Raw genomic sequence first — 15,899 nt, forward strand, 5'->3', positions numbered from 1 at the left:
AATACTCATATCCCAAATGGCCGTGCATTAATGAGATTATAGCTTTTGGGATTCTGAAAGCCACGTTTTTGCATCCTGCCACACAAAGTTCTTACAGCTACGACCCATGTGCAGTAAATGATAAACTTGTGTATTTTGTGATACAAGCAGCACAATTGCAATTGTTCAAACTAATTTAAATGAAACAGGAACATGTTCATTTCAACAAACAATAGAGTTTCACAAAGAAAAGGAAGAATTAGAATATAATATTGGAGGTTAAGCAACTGCAATATTTAACTTAATGGTAAGTGATTAAGCTATCTTCAGTAAACAAAATCATATTGTTACTTTCACTGCCATCATTCATTTTGCATGCTGTTTTCCCTAGACTAGGAATACTAACATCCATTGTGGATGTATTGTGTACACTGCAGTATCTGAAATAAATTTGGTCAACTTAGTACACAAAAACCATGGAATACAATTAATTTCTCCTTTAGTTTCATCATACATCCATATTTTTGTATATCCATGTGTTTTTTCTCCTGTTGCAAGTTATTCTTGATTTTTATTCTTGATTTTCAGTAAGGTTAAACATCAGTACAATCTGTAGATTGGCTTTAGTAGATTATGGAAACTACAGCAGATGGATGGACAGATGTCACAGCAATATAATTTGGCTTCCTATCTTTGATTGCAGATCAAAATATGTGACTGACTCTTCACAAAGCCTTTTGAAGGTGTATACTTTTGACTGGATGGCTAGGAACAGTTGCATATGAATTAATTCATCCATCAGTGATAAGAAAAAGTAGGCCTGTAAAGAAAGCTTTATCACAGGGACATTTCTGAGGAGGCACGTTCAAAGCCAGTTTGAATGGGACTTTGAGCAATCTGATCCAGTGGAAGATGTCCCTGCCCATAGTAGGGGTGTTGGAACTGGATATTTAAGGTCCCTTCCAACTCACACCATTCTGTGATTCCATGAATTGAAGAAGAGCATCTATTCAGAAAACTCTGTTTCTATCCATAAATATCTGGCTGAGTGTTTCTGAAGTAGAAACAGGAGTGGGGAATTTTCCTTAAGACTATGTGCCTCAATGTTTTCAGCAATTCAGGTAATCGCATCCCAAGTGAAAATTAAGTTTCTGAATGTCCTCTGACATCAGCACTAGTCTGTGCATCATTAGTGAGAAGCACAGAGCTGACTGAGGTAGCGTATCTATAGAGGAAGGAAGAGTACCCAGCTCTGGAGATTTTAATCGGAAACAAATTACTAAAATGATCTGAAAGCTGGAACACCTCTGCTGTGAAGACAGGCTGAGAGAATTGCGGTTGTTCAGCCTGGAGAACAGAAGGCTCTGGGGAGACCGTCTAGTGACCTTCCAGTACCTGAAGGGCGCTACAAAAAAGCTGAAGAGGGACTTTTTATAAGGGCATGTAGTGGCAGGATGAGGGGGAATGACTTTAAATTGGAAAGGGGGAAAATTTAGATTAGACATCAGGAAGAAATCCTGGAGGCTGGTCTAGTGGGACGTGTGCCTGCCCATGGCAGGGAGGTTGGAACTGGATGGGCTTTAAGGTCCCTTCCAACCCAAACTATTCTCTAATTCTATGAAATTAAGAAAAAAATTGAGGGGGAAACTGAACCCTTCAGTATTGATTTTTGGTTTTCACTGGTTCATTGTTGTTTGGCATAGAAGCAGCAAGAGTTTTTGTCAGGTTTATAAAAATATCAGAGAAAGCACGTATAAAATATTTTTATCAGTCTCTGAATTATGTCTTACTGTTTCCTTCTTGTTAATAACTACTGCATGCACTTATGTGCTGCCATAAAAAATTGTCAGTGATGTCTCATAAGTTTTTTCTGCTATTTTTCTTTTGAACGCTGTGCTTCCAGCACTGAAGTCATAGTAAGATTATTATTCCCTGCCATGGAGACTCTGATTCTTTTAATGAATAGCACGTTCTGAGCTAAACTTACAGTCTATTAGCATTTAATCTAATAATTAGAGGAAGCTGAACAAGAGAAAAAAGAGTTTCTGCTAACACTTACATGAGAACAGTTAGCAGTATAGATCTCAGAAAAAGATGAGACACAAACCCCTTTGGAATTCCTTGGTCCAAAGCAAAAAAAAATAAAAGTTGGGGCAAAAATTAATAAATACTTTCAGCCAAAATGTTTATTTGAGGTTTGTGTAACTTTTGTAACCCCCACTGCCTCTCCTTATTCATATCACCATCTTACTGACCAGGTCTTGCAAATTAATCTGTTCTGGACAACTGAGGTGACTGCAGGGTGGAAACAATTCCATTAAACAATGAAAGAATATCCAGTTCTAGAAAAGTCAAAACAAATCCTTCTTATTTAATCTTGGAAACTGTTTTTTTCCTACTGTCTGAAAAATAACATTCTCTGGATTGTCCTACATTAATGCATGCCACAAAGTGTAATGAAAGGGTACTATGGCATTGCTGAAAAGAATTTCGAGACAGACACAAGGAAGGGAAAAAAGAACTTGTGCTGTCAAAGGTCTCATACATATACCGCTAGAGACTTCTGTCCAGCCAAGACCAACAGAATGTGGAAACTTCATAGAATCATAAAATGCTTTGTGTTGAAAGGGACTTTTGCAGGTCATCTAGTCCAATCCGTGACAAGTGGTGTCCCTCAAGGGTCCGTATTGGGACTGGTGCTGTTTAATATCTTCATCAATGATATTCACAGCAAGTTTGAGAGTACCCTCAGTGAGTTTGCAGATGACATCAAGCTGCGTGGTGTAGTTGCCACACCAGAAGAATGAGATATCATCCAGAGGGACGTGGACAGGCTGGAGAAGTGGGCCTGTGAGAACCTCATGAGGTTCTACAAGGCCAAATGCAAGGTCCTACACCTGGGTTGGGGCAATCCCCATTTTCAGTACACAATGGGGATGACATGATTGAGAGCTGCCCTACAGAGAATGACTTGGGGATGCTGGTTGATGAGAAGCTTGACATGAGCTGGCAATGTGTGCTCGCAGCCCAGAAGGCCAAACATGTCCTGGGCTGCATCAAAAGAAGTGTGACCAACAGATCAAGGGAAGTGATTCTGCCCGTCTATTCCTCTTTTGTGAGACCTCATCTGGAGTATTGTGTCCAGTTCTGGAATCCTCAACATAGGAAGGATATGCCACTGTTTGAACGGGTCCAGAGGAGGGCTACAAAGATGATCGGAGGGCTGGAGCACCTTCCATATGATGACAGGCTGAGCGAGTTGGGGTTGTTCAGCCTGGAGAAGAGAAGGGTCCAAGGAGATCTTGTCGTGACCTTTCAGTACCTGAAAGGGGCCTACAAGAATCACAGAATCACAGAATAACCAGGTTGGAAGAGACCCACCGGATCATCGAGTCCAACCGTTCCCATCAAACACTAAACCATATCCCTCAGCACCTCATCCACCCGTGCCTTAAACACCTCCAAGGAAGGTGACTCAACCACCTCCCTGGGCAGCCTGTTCCAGTGCCCAATGACCCTTTCTGTAAAGAATTCTTTCCTAACGTCTAGCCTAAACCTCCCCTGGCAGAGCTTGAGGCCATTCCCTCTCATCCTGTCCCCTGTCACTTGGGAGAAGAGGCCAGCACCCTCCTCTCTACAACGTCCTTTCAGGTAGTTGTAGAGAGCAATGAGGTCACCCCTCAGCCTCCTCTTCTCCAGGCTAAACAACCCCAGCTCTCTCAGCCGTTCCTCATAAGGCCTGTTCTCCAGCCCCTTCACCAGCTTTGTTGCTCTTCTCTGGACTCGCATTCATTCCTATGAAGCTGTCTAATCTGTGCATTAAAAGCTCCCAAGGTAAAAATGATTTAGTACTTTAAGAAGTGCAGCAAAACAGTTTAAGTTACATTTTAATGTAAAAGAAAACAAAAGGGATATTTTATACTGCCTATAAAAAAAAGACACATTAAGAGTATTCAGGGTTTTTATAAACTGAACAAAATCAGATGTTATAGGATGAATAGTATTCAACACCACTAGAATTCTGTTGCTAATAAATTATCTTATGGTAACGTAAAATAAAGTTGTCAGCACTGGTACTGTTTGCTTGTTTTCCTATAATTATTCAGTCTTTTAGAAAATTTCAGAAAAAAAGAGAGAAAGAACTGTCTTAATTTAATCAGTGATGACCTGTGAGTATTCAACATCATGGTGAACAGACCTGATGTGATTAGATACTCAATCCTCCTAAACCATGCTGTGCCAGTTATGTTGGAAACAGATGTTCCAAGAACAGACCAAGGAGACTGAACTGAAGATCAAGTGCCTTAAAAGCTTTGAGGCAATGAAAAAAAACCTCTCATCTAAAAGTGAGCTCCTCTCAGCATGAGGAGCTCCAAGTCACAGGCTTCCTAAATACTAAGGTGTCACAGAAACAAACCGCAAAACATCCTACCAGACCAGGCTGCCCAAGGCCCCATCCAACCTGGCCTTTGAACACCTCCAGGGATGGGGCAGTCACAACTTCCCTGGGCAACCTGTTCCAGTGTCTCACCACTCTCATGGTGAAGAAATTCTTCCTTATATCAAGCCTAAATCTGCCTCTCTCCAGTTTATATCTGTTCCCTTTCATCCAATCACCACAAGCCTTTATGAATAGTCCCTCTCCAGCTTTCGCCAGCATTCTGTTTGAGAAACTGTCAGCCTCTGGCCTGGACAGGCGCACACTCTCCTGGGTGGAAAACTGGTTAGATGGCCGGGCCCAGAGAGTGGTGGTAAATGGTGTGAAATCCAGCTGGAGGCCAGTGACAAGTGGGGTTCCCCAGGGCTCAGTGCTGGGTCCAGCCCTGTTCAATGTCTTCATCAATGATCTCGATGAAGGCATCGAGTGCACCCTGAGCAAGTTTGCGGATGACACTAAGCTGGGTGGAAGTGTGGATCTGCTGGAGGGTCGGGAGGCTCTGCAAAGGGATCTGAACAGGCTGGACCGCTGGGCAGAGTCCAATGGCATGAGGTTTAACAAGGCCAAATGCCGGGTCCTGCACTTGGGGCACAATAACCCTATGCAGTGCTACAGACTAGGAGAAGTCTGTCTAGAAAGCTGCCTGGAGGAGAGGGACCTGGGGGTGTTGGTTGACAGCTGACTGAATATGAGCCAGCAGTGTGCCCAGGTGGCCAAGAAGGCCAATGGCATCTTGGCTTGTATCAGAAACGGTGTGACCAGCAGGTCCAGGGAGGTTATCCTCCCTCTGTACTCGGCACTGGTGAGACCGCTCCTCGAATGCTGTGTTCAGTTCTGGGCCCCTCACCATAAGAAGGATGTTGAGGCTCTGGAGCGAGTCCAGAGAAGAGCAACAAAGCTGGTGAAGGGGCTGGAGAACAGGCCTTATGAGGAGCGGCTGAGAGAGCTGGGGTTGTTTAGCCTGGAGAAGAGGAGGCTGAGGGGTGACCTCATTGCTCTCTACAACTACCTGAAAGGCATGGGTGGATGAGGTGCTGAGGGATATGGTTTTGTGTTTGATGGGAACGGTTGGACTCGATGATCCGGTGGGTCTCTTCCAACCTGATTATTCTGTGATTCTGTGAATTGCAAGCCCCTGCCCCTCCCCTAACTCCACACATCAAAAAACCAAATAATATCCCACTGAAAACTCTTTGACTTGAGATCTCTTATCAGGCTGGTGAGAGTTAATTATTCGGTCTCCTTCATAGAACAAAAATAAGTTTAGAATATGCAAAAAACATTATTACCTGCATGTTTAGAAACCGTCACACCTGGAAATGCATTCTTCTAACCTTTTATATCTAATGACTGTCACACCTGTATTAGTAATTTTTTTTTTTTTTCCAGCATCAAGCTCTTTTATTCAAATTTGCATTGGGGAAGTATGAAAAAAATGAATATACCATCCATCAATTTTGTCTCCAGTATGCTCATAGAGTTACAGTGGAAAATCATGTCCTTCCATGGACTGTGTAGGCTGGAAGTCTTGAAGAACTTATCTGTCTTTAACAGTACCCAAGATATGCAATAGAAATGGTCTTTACAAACTATCATGTGTATTGATGTTTAAAAAATTTCTTATACTCTTTTAGTTACAATGCTGATTAAATATAATATCAGTAGGATCAGTCCTTGAAAATATTATTGTACAATATACCTTTGTTGTAGCAGGTAAGAGTCTCCATTCTTCTGTAGCAAATTGAAGCATAGAAAAGCTTCCCTCAGCTGTTCCCTGCTGTCTTCTTTTTCTGCTCATTGCTCATTTGACCTGTTATTGGGCAAGTAGCTGAGGTTTTTTCAGTGTGTTGAGGTGCCCTCAGGATTACATCTTTTCTAAGAAAGGTTCGTAGCAACCTGTTTAGACCTCATCATCTAACACTTCAGCAATTTGCAATACTTAGGTGTTTTTGGTGGGTTAGGAATGTAGGAAACATGGAAGAAGTGAGGTGGTCTCTAGTGAATTAGTGGTAGGCAATCACATGTGCTTAAATTGGGCCACAATCAGATAGTTTATTTTGCCATTCATATAGTGGTTTTAGTTATGTAGCATGGTTAGTTATGCATGTTACTGCATAGCCTTCTGAGTTTCCTGATGGTCTGCCTGCTCACTGTTGGCTTGGGGTAAAAGATGTTACTCATTCAGCATGTCTTCCACCACGATGTGCCCCTGTCCACAGGCCTATGAGCCATTTCCAAAGCCTGTGTTGGTCAACTGGCCACAATGCTTGATTCCCCTGCAAATAAAGAACTTCCTAATACATCTCAGAAACCAATCACAGAATTGTAGAATGGTTTGGGTTGAGAGGAACCTTAAAGATTATCCAGTTATCATCCTCCTGGAGTGAGAAGAGGCACCTTCCGCTGGATCAGGTTGTTCAAAGATGTGTTCTTTGCTTTCTAAGAACTACTGTGTCTCTCTGTGAGCAGAAATGCAGTCTTTCTCCTTCTTTTCTTGTTACCAGCCTGGAGATTAGGAAAAGGCAACTTGTGACTGATTGCTCTGGGTTCTAACAGGCTATGACCACTGTGAGCCAGAGCTGCTCACCAGGAGGGATTTCCTGTCATCTCTGAAAGTGACAGTTATTTGCTTATCTTGAGGGGTTTATTATTTTACCCTCAATATGCCAAGTCCAGTCTCAATCCTCTTGTTGAGGTTGTCATAATGCTTGTATGTAGGTTTTTTAATTCTACTGTATCACAGTCATTGTGATCATGAAGCAATCTGCTCTGTCCAAACCATGCTGGGGATATTTACCCCTTTCAGGCAGCTTTTTGCTAACTTGATGATAATTATAACTGTGGTAGTAGATAAAGTATCCTAAGGCAATTATCTAAGGAAATGATAGTCAGACATGACCTTTTAATAAGCTGTAAGGTTTACCTGGTAGCTTTTACTGGCTTTGACCTATTTTGAGTAGTACACACCAGGACTTGCAAGTGTTTTTTTCACATGTTATTTTGCCTATCTGCTTGAAGATGCATAAGTGAATGGCTGATTCATTAAAGGAACAATTTAGTTTCTTTAAAAAGCACCAAAATATACCACTTAGGATAAAAAACCAAAAAACACACAAATCAAAACCTCAGACTCAAACTTGCTTGTGTTACCCAGTAACAATTGTGATGTTTAATTTTTTCTGTCCTACATTTACCATCTTCTCTTGAAGCAGTTTCAGACATTACAATATAATTCTTTAATAACTGATTTTTCTCCTTTATGTTTTCAGAAGCAACAATTTTAAGCTATGATGGAAGTATGTTTATGAAAATACAACTCCCTGTCGTGATGCATACAGAGGCTGAAGATGTTTCATTGCGGTTCCGGTCTCAGCGAGCTTATGGCATTTTAATGGCAACGACTTCTAGGGAATCTGCAGACACACTTCGTTTAGAGTTGGATGCAGGACGGGTGAAATTAACGGTCAACCTAGGTAACAAACTCTTCCTCCAAGAAATTAACATTTTATTTACATTTTTCTTTTTGCTTGCAAACATTTATGAAACAGCCTGTTTTAACATTAAAAGTAAATCAAAATGATATATAAACACATGTCAATGCAACGTTTGCGTATGTATGTACACACACCAATACATGGCCATTATTACACTTCATTTTTTTTCTTCTGCATTTTGCATCTTTTATAGTCTTAACATAATCCATCACAATATTTTTGTACTATTGTATGTTCTAAAAAGAGAAGACTGCTTCATCAGTGGCATTTTTGGTCTAAATTATTTTTCTTCATTTTGGAAGATTAGTCTCCCTCCAAAATTTCTACACAGCAGCACTTCCACAATTTAAATATGTAAGCAGAAACAATGCATATGTAGGTCAGTTCATTCTTACCTCCACCAATTAATGTACAACATGGAAATATATCCAAGAATTTTTAGTTCTAGCAATGAAAATGTTGCAATTTTGTATTCCCACTGATGGATTTCTCGGTCTCCTTTTTTTAGGTGTCAAACCTATAGTAAATCCATCTCCTCTTTTTTAAACAGTTCTGTAGTGGTGTTTTTGTAGTATCGAACGATAAACACAACCCTTCAATGCCCAAAGACTGCGGCCCTCAGCAAACAGCCGTGTGAACACTGGAGGCACAAGCCCTTTTACAGAAATACCCACAAAAATTGTTTTTTCCTGCTTTGCAAAATGATGGACAAAATGTTAGGGTATGGTTTTCTCCAGTTAAAAAAAGAAATAAATTACAGCACTTCTGTCATCCTTATGAATAAATCCAAGACTTGAAAGAGGACTGAAGTACAGTCAGGAAAACGCATGTTCAGTGTAGTCATTCCTATTCAGTGGAATGGCAATTTTTAAAGGGAATTACTGTTTTTAAAAGGAATTAGTATTTTTAAAGGCAATCAAGTATTTTATTGTTATAATTGCACATAAAATGATTTCCAGAAAGCATGGAGGGGGAGAAACTAGACAAGAACCTATTCCCCTTCCCTTGATTAGGGTGCTGCTGGATGGAATGCCGCCCCGGGGCTGCAATTCCCTCTGGAGCCAGAGCTGCTCTCTTGATCCTGGTCTCGCAGCGGGTCAGGTGCCCACAGTATGTTCTGTAAGGGCTGTGTGGTGCTGCTCCCCGGCTGTTTGCAACCACTTTTCTGATGCGGTTGACGACACATGGCAAACTCAGCTATATGGAAACAAAATCTAGGTTTGATAGTATACATGTTCCTCAAAGGTACAAACCAGGAGCAGCCATATAAACAGAGTAGCTTGGTGCAGGGTGTCAGGTTTTTTTACAGTAAGAAATTTGGATAGCCCAGCATAGGATCCTGCTACAAATCAGGTCCTTCTCTTTCTATAGAAAACACCACCCTCTGTCCATTTTTATTACTTCTATATTTCAAGAAAGTCAATAAATCCAGGCCTTAGGAATATTTTTAACTCCCCAACCCCCCTTCTTTTTTTTTCCCTTTCCTCTTTTTCCCTTTTGTCTTTGTATTTGTTTCTTTTCTTTTCGTTTTCTCCTTTCCCTTCCCTTTCCTTTCCCGAGTCAGATAAGGAAATAATCTGAAAATACACAGTATGTGCTAATTCCCGGTGTTAATTAATATGTACTTGTTTTCTACATACTAATGTAGCTTGAAATCTACTCACTGTTCCTTTCCTAACTCTATACATAAAGAAAAGGTAAACCCCTATTTGTAGACCTGGGAAATGACCTTTGTATTTCCCACCCTAGTTTGGAAGCTCTGCCTTTGAGGTATACTATACACACGTTGTCCAAGATGTCTGGTTGTGGCTGGGCTTGCTCTGCGCCCCATTGTGACGGAGCAATTTATAATTGCATTGAGTCAAATTACCTGTTCTTTCACAGATGGGGAGGAAGCTGCAGCCTGCCACAGTGAAGCATCTTTGACACTGAATCGTGATTTTTGCACTTAGATTTGTCACCATGTAGCTTTGTTTGAAATTGGCCATTTTTACCCTATTTGTCGTTTCTATTTCTAAAGATCTATCGCAGTATATCTGGGTTATAACAGTATGCAAACCTGATCTGGAGTGGCCATATTTGCATGTGTCTGTCCCCGGAAGGGTGGGCTGTGATTTTATTGGATGTCTGCAGCTATTACCTTGAAGGATAAATTTTCATTTTTCATCTATTCTTCCCCATCTAGACTGTATCAGGATTAACTGTAATTCCAGTAAGTGCCTATTCAAACTTTTTAAAATGTTATTCCACCATTATGAAATATGCAAAAGACTGTGGACAGCTTGCAAGCACTTGATCATTTATTAATGACATGTGATGATTAATTACGATTGTGTAAAAAGTCATCATATACTCCAGTGTGTAATTTTTTTTCTTTCTCATAGGATATAACTTTTAACTAGAATATTCTACAGGTTGTAAAGATACATAGAGGACGTGGTACCTGTAGTATGTGTTATTCTAGATAAGCTATTTTATATGACAGTAGATACAATATTTTTGAACTGACATTTCTGATAAGCTGTTACATATTTTCTTTTGCATCTTCCTTCTTATTTTATTGATATTTGACCTTAAACTTGTGGTGAGACCATTGGAACATAATTGTCGGTAGTACACAAATTTTTATTTGCTAATTCTAGACAATTAACTGTTTTAACTGGCTGCTTATAACACAACTGGTTTTGCTAAATCTCTATTTTTTGGAAAATAACATACATTACGATAAGGATGTTATTAAGTTTGAGAATAATAATATATTTATGATGATTTTTTACACTCTAATCACGTAAGAAACATTAAATTGAAAAATTTTTCTCTGTGATGTGCATGTTTATGAAACAGAGGGAAAAACAGTTGCCAGATGAATGGACTAAATTTTAACTTCTCTGATATTATTTGGATTAAGAGGCTATATTCAGAAAGGAGAAAAAGGACTGTGATTTTATTTTGAGTCTATGGATATCCTGAATGGTGTCACCAAAATTATTGATAGTAAGTATGGTAGATTTGAGTTTTGGGTTGGTTTTTCTTTCCCTTCATAACAGGTTTCGTGGGCCAGAGGACTGGCTTTATGCAGAGACAAAGCTAAACAACAGGCTGTGTGGGTAGAACTTGGAGCTGTTAACAGTTTCACAAAAGGCATTAAAGTAACATCCCATAGTAGTATTACAGTTCACAAAGAAAAACGGGGAACTTTTTCATAGTCCAAAAAGGAAAATAGGGAACTGCAGTTATTTCTAATGTGTCATCACTAACAGATTTTGCACTGAAAGACTTCGCAAGATAAAAATGCAGCTTTATATCAAAAAAGCGAGTTTTTGGTGGGCAAACTTTTAATCTAAGCTTTAACCCAGGCAGACTGTTCCATACAGTAAAGGAAATTCTTGCAGGGACAGTGGAATAAATATACTGTCCTTGTATAGAATGAATGAATAAATAAATAGAAAATTAAATTCTTCACTTATAAAAACAAATATTTCCTATTGCCAAATATGTCCATTGCCAAAATGTATAAGATCATGGAAAAAAACCTCAGACACATTTAGTTAAGCTGTCCCAGGACACTGTTTTTTTCCTCATGATGAAGTCCCAAGTAGGAAAAGATTTACAAATATAAGACCATTTTTGAGCAGAAATTGAATTAGTCTGCCAATGGTAAATTCATTTTTCACTAGGAAAAGCAATACTACATTTTTCTTAAGTTCTGTAATAAAATTAGGAAGTCTTTCTGAAAAGGAAATTACTAACATAGAAAAAAACAGTAATAAAGCCACAGAACAATAGGTGTTTTGGTTTTTCAATCTCTTTTGGACAAAATGAAGTGTCAAAAATAAAGGAAAATGATTTCTAAGTTCCATTTTTAAGCAAGTTTTGGATCAGAAGAGAACCTGCAAATGCACAGTAAGTAAGAAGCCTTCAGTTAGAGGGTTGTAAACAAGAGAAATACACATACTGATTTGGATAACCATTCTGAGTACTTCTTGGTTCTCATCCAAGAGAAGCATAACCTCTCTGTAAAATTTCCTTGGTATCAAATACTCATAAGATGTTTTTCTTTACATTTTGTTCATAGCCTTTTTGTTATTAGAACTGAACTTTCATGAGTAGTTTCCTCTCCCTTTGGTGCTTGTGTACAGAGCAGATGTTTGCAAGCTTGCTGTACGGTAAGTACCCCACCGCTTTCTTATCAGCACTTGCTGCAGTTCTCATCAGCAAGGTTTCATCAGCAATTTCTACAGTTTAATTTTAAGATCATGAAGAATTATTGCTCTAAGCAATCCTTAGAAGATATTTCTATATTAGGCAGTATAATGGATTTTAGCGGAACACAAACAAGTGGTTTCACAGCAACAGCTTCCAGAACTTGAGTCTTGATTTGCTAACGTGTATATGAGTCCAGCATCTCTCTTTTGGGGTCTGCTGAGAGCTGGATGCATATCAATCCTGATTTTATGTTGGTAGAAGTAAAGCTGATTTTCGTATTTGAGAAACTTATTTTCATTTTTTCTCTTTTCTGTTGCTTTGAAATTGGTCATCTTCATATAATTTCACTGTTGGGACTAAAGTACTATTTATTATAGATAGGCCACCAACAGAGTTAAGATCAGGATGAAGATATGATTTGAATGCAGAGAGAGTACTTTAAGCAAAAATGTAAAACCAAACGTAAACAAAACATTGTTTAATTTGGGGGTTTTTTTTGAGAGAAAAAAAGGAAAATAATAATGGGAACACCTTATTTTTGACAGTGAGTTACAAACCAAGTGAATAAAGTATCCTACCTCCTCCTCCTTCTTTCCCTTGAGTGCAGTCTGAAACCTGTCTGCTGCTCACGGTGGATCAAAGCACCAGTGCTTGGCTAGTCAGGGATGAGGTTTCGGTACCAATTTGTTCTACACTTTGTCATTCCCTTGCCATTAGCTGTTGCCCTGTGTGGCAGAAGAGGTGGCTTTTTTTATGGTCTTCCTTGTTTAAAACATAGAGTTTTTAAAAGTTTGAACATGTTAGTCAAATGTCAGGTGGCTACTGAGCTTGTGTCTCCGGAAAAATATTATGGAGACTGTTCATGTCATTTCTATGAATCTGAGTGGCATGCTAAAGTCAGATTCTTCTTACTTTGTGCTAGGGTAGAAGACTGGTATCTTTATAAAACCTTACAGCACTAGAAATGCTGTCTCGTGTCAATCAGAAAATACCATTGCAAAAATCTTGGGTTTGTACATCCTGAATTCACTTCATTAAATGGTTTGGGTTGGAAGGCACCTCGAAGTCCATACAGTTTCAACCCCCGTGCCATAGGCAGGGTTATCTACTACTGTATCAGGATGCTCAAACCCCCATGCAAATTGGCATTGAGCACCTCCAGGGAAGGAGGGTCCATGACTTTTCTGGGTAACCTGTGCCAGTGTCTCACCAACCTTGAAGAATGCTCACCACCTGAAGAACATTTCATTCTGTTCTTCAGACCAACAAGTTTATAAAACAAAGTCGTCTGTCAGGCAGTGAAATAAATGGTCCTTTTAAACTGCATGTACACATAGGTCAATGTTGAGGCTGACATCAGGAGAAAGGGGAAAACTGATGTTATGAACAAAAATGGTTGCTATATTTTCAGTATTAGTTTTCATAGTCTGAAGGATTCATTTAAAAATAAGGCTGAGGTGAAGGATGTTGATTCAAACAGGAGGAATGCACAGCTTTCTTGAGGCTACTCATTCTGTACAACGAACTGTAAGTGTATAGCTGTGTACCTCTTATGTTATATACAAAATTGATGAACTAATTCTTAAAAATTGCCTAAGTGAAAGTGCCAGTAAAATAAAATAAATACATTTCTCTATTTCAGAGTAGGAAGTAATTGCTACCTTTTAATGGGTAGAAGAGATCTTAAAGCCCATCCAGTTACCTGGATGGCTGCCCCACCATGGGCAGGGACATCTTCCACTGGATTAGGTTGCACAAAGTCCCATCCAACCTGGCCTTGAACACCTCCAGGAATTGGACATCCTGTGCAACTGCCTCACCACTCTCGCAGGAAAATGTTTCTTGCTAAGAAATCATGTAACTCTCCCCTTTTTCAGCTTAAAACTGTTTATGGACTGTAAAGCATAAGTCATAAACAGCAGTGAATCCTATTGAATTGAATGGAATTTTTTCCTTAGAATTGCTTAGAGACAGAACTTCATCCCATAAAATTTACATGGCAGATCCATAAGAGTTTTTGAACGGCTTGTGAACAAATAAAGGTTTGCTATGTTTCCATATTTTTCACTACTGCAATCCTAAGGGCAGTAATCTTAATTTAAATTCCTTTGAGGTTTTTTTTTTGGGGGGGTGGGGGTTGTTCAGTTTTAATGCTTCCCAAACACTAACATCTGAGAAATTCCAAGTGCCCATAACTCTAAAGGCCGCTGTGGTTAATGTACATATATGTAGATATTTTTTCACAGTCTTACATGTTATTTCAATTTTTTGTGGGTTTTTTTTTTTGCATTGCTATCATTTCTGAAAATAAATTGTCTACAGTTTTATATTAGTCGTCAGAATAGGACCATAGGATATTTAATTGATACATTCCACAAATAATAATGTTAACTGGTACATAGATGGGTTTAGTTTCTGAATCAGATATATTTTTTCAATATGAAAAGATGCAGAATTATACTTTTTTGAATGCTGCATGGTAAAAATTGTTCAACTCATGGCACACATTGGGGTGGGAGTGATTTAGGTTGGTTCTGTGGTGCAGTTTTACTTGTGAAAGCAGCAATTCATAGAGTAATCCCACTGAATTAACTTGCACTCAAATATAGGACTGTCATAAGAAATTAATATGAACTGCAGAAGGTTAGGAAGCAGAGAGTACTGTGGCAGTATATATATGGATAACGTTCCCCAGGGAATGTATTGACTAGCTTTGCTAGCTGGGTGCCCGCCTTTCCTAATTAGGAATTATTTTCTGGGCTTTGAGGCTTTTCTGTTTGTCCTTCCCCTTTGCTTGTTGGGTTTGCATGCATCCCTCCTCTATATCTACGTAGTTCTTTATCCATGCTCTATATTCTTTCTTATTTCATTTTGTTGTCTCTCCCAGTTTCTATTCTGTATTTTTCCATGCAGTCCTTAATATTTTTCCCTGTTTTCTATGTCCATTCTATTCAAGTGTTGCAATTCTAAAGATGTTCACATTACAACTGCTTATATTAGATTATTCTGTCTAAAATATGTAACATCTGTTACTGGAGCATCTTTTCCTTGTTAAGGTATCCTACGAATCTAGAGCATAACAAAGAAGCTATGTCAGATTATTGGTAAATAAAAGGAGAATTACTTGTATTGAACAGCAGCATTGGTGTTCAATTACAGTGTACTTTCAGTTTTCACATAGATTTTAAGCAGCAGGAAAGCTTAAATGAAGATTATACATCTTTTTGAAAGCTACTGCTTGTAAAAATGCAGTGTGCTGCAAAGTCCAGAGGCTTCAGTTGTGCTGATGAGCAAATCTCTAATATGTTTCTGTGCATTAATTTCTCACTATGTGGTGAAAAGTATGTTTAGAATACATTATTACTTCATTTCTTTGTTGTTTGCAGAAGAAAACCATTAAAATGATACAATAGTGTATCTCCCCCCAAAACATAAGATGCTGTATTTGCCCTGTTTCCTTGTACAGTGCTTATGAATTGTGTTGAGGGAATTTGATCATTTTCTCATTCAGTATGTCTGGCAGCCTGCTATAAATATACTAGGGCTTTACCGTAGAGGAAGCACAGCATATCAGCAGGGTACTTTCACTGCAAATTGAGTCAAAGACTCCCCTCTGTTTCAGGTGCAAATTTTGAAAAATTTATAAATAATTCTTTCAGAGCTTTGGCTGAACTTTGCAGGTTTAGAACATGGGGTCACAGATTGCTTCTCATTCAGTAATATTGCTTTAAAGACCACTTTTTGCATGATTCCCTGAAAAACAGGATCAGCTGCTGTGCAAC

General features: G+C 39.0%; 1 protein-coding gene across 29 annotated transcripts in view; it reads left to right on the forward strand.

Moving 5' to 3' along the window:
* NRXN1 (neurexin 1) overlaps positions 1-15,899 on the forward strand; it is a 790,728-nt gene that overhangs the window by 318,943 nt on the left and 455,886 nt on the right. For 21 of the 29 annotated variants that reach the window (XM_069850390.1, XM_069850392.1, XM_069850405.1 and 18 more), the window contains 2 exons: positions 7,687-7,890; positions 10,097-10,123. In XM_069850390.1, the coding sequence (XP_069706491.1) occupies positions 7,687-7,890; positions 10,097-10,123 (231 nt within the window). The remainder of the gene's footprint in view (positions 1-7,686; positions 7,891-10,096; positions 10,124-15,899) is intronic. The other 8 variants (XM_069850396.1, XM_069850402.1, XM_069850412.1 and 5 more) reach the window with 1 other exon arrangement.

The sequence above is a fragment of the Phaenicophaeus curvirostris genome, chromosome 2 (genome assembly GCF_032191515.1).
Source record: "Phaenicophaeus curvirostris isolate KB17595 chromosome 2, BPBGC_Pcur_1.0, whole genome shotgun sequence".
Lineage (NCBI taxonomy): Eukaryota > Metazoa > Chordata > Aves > Cuculiformes > Cuculidae > Phaenicophaeus > Phaenicophaeus curvirostris.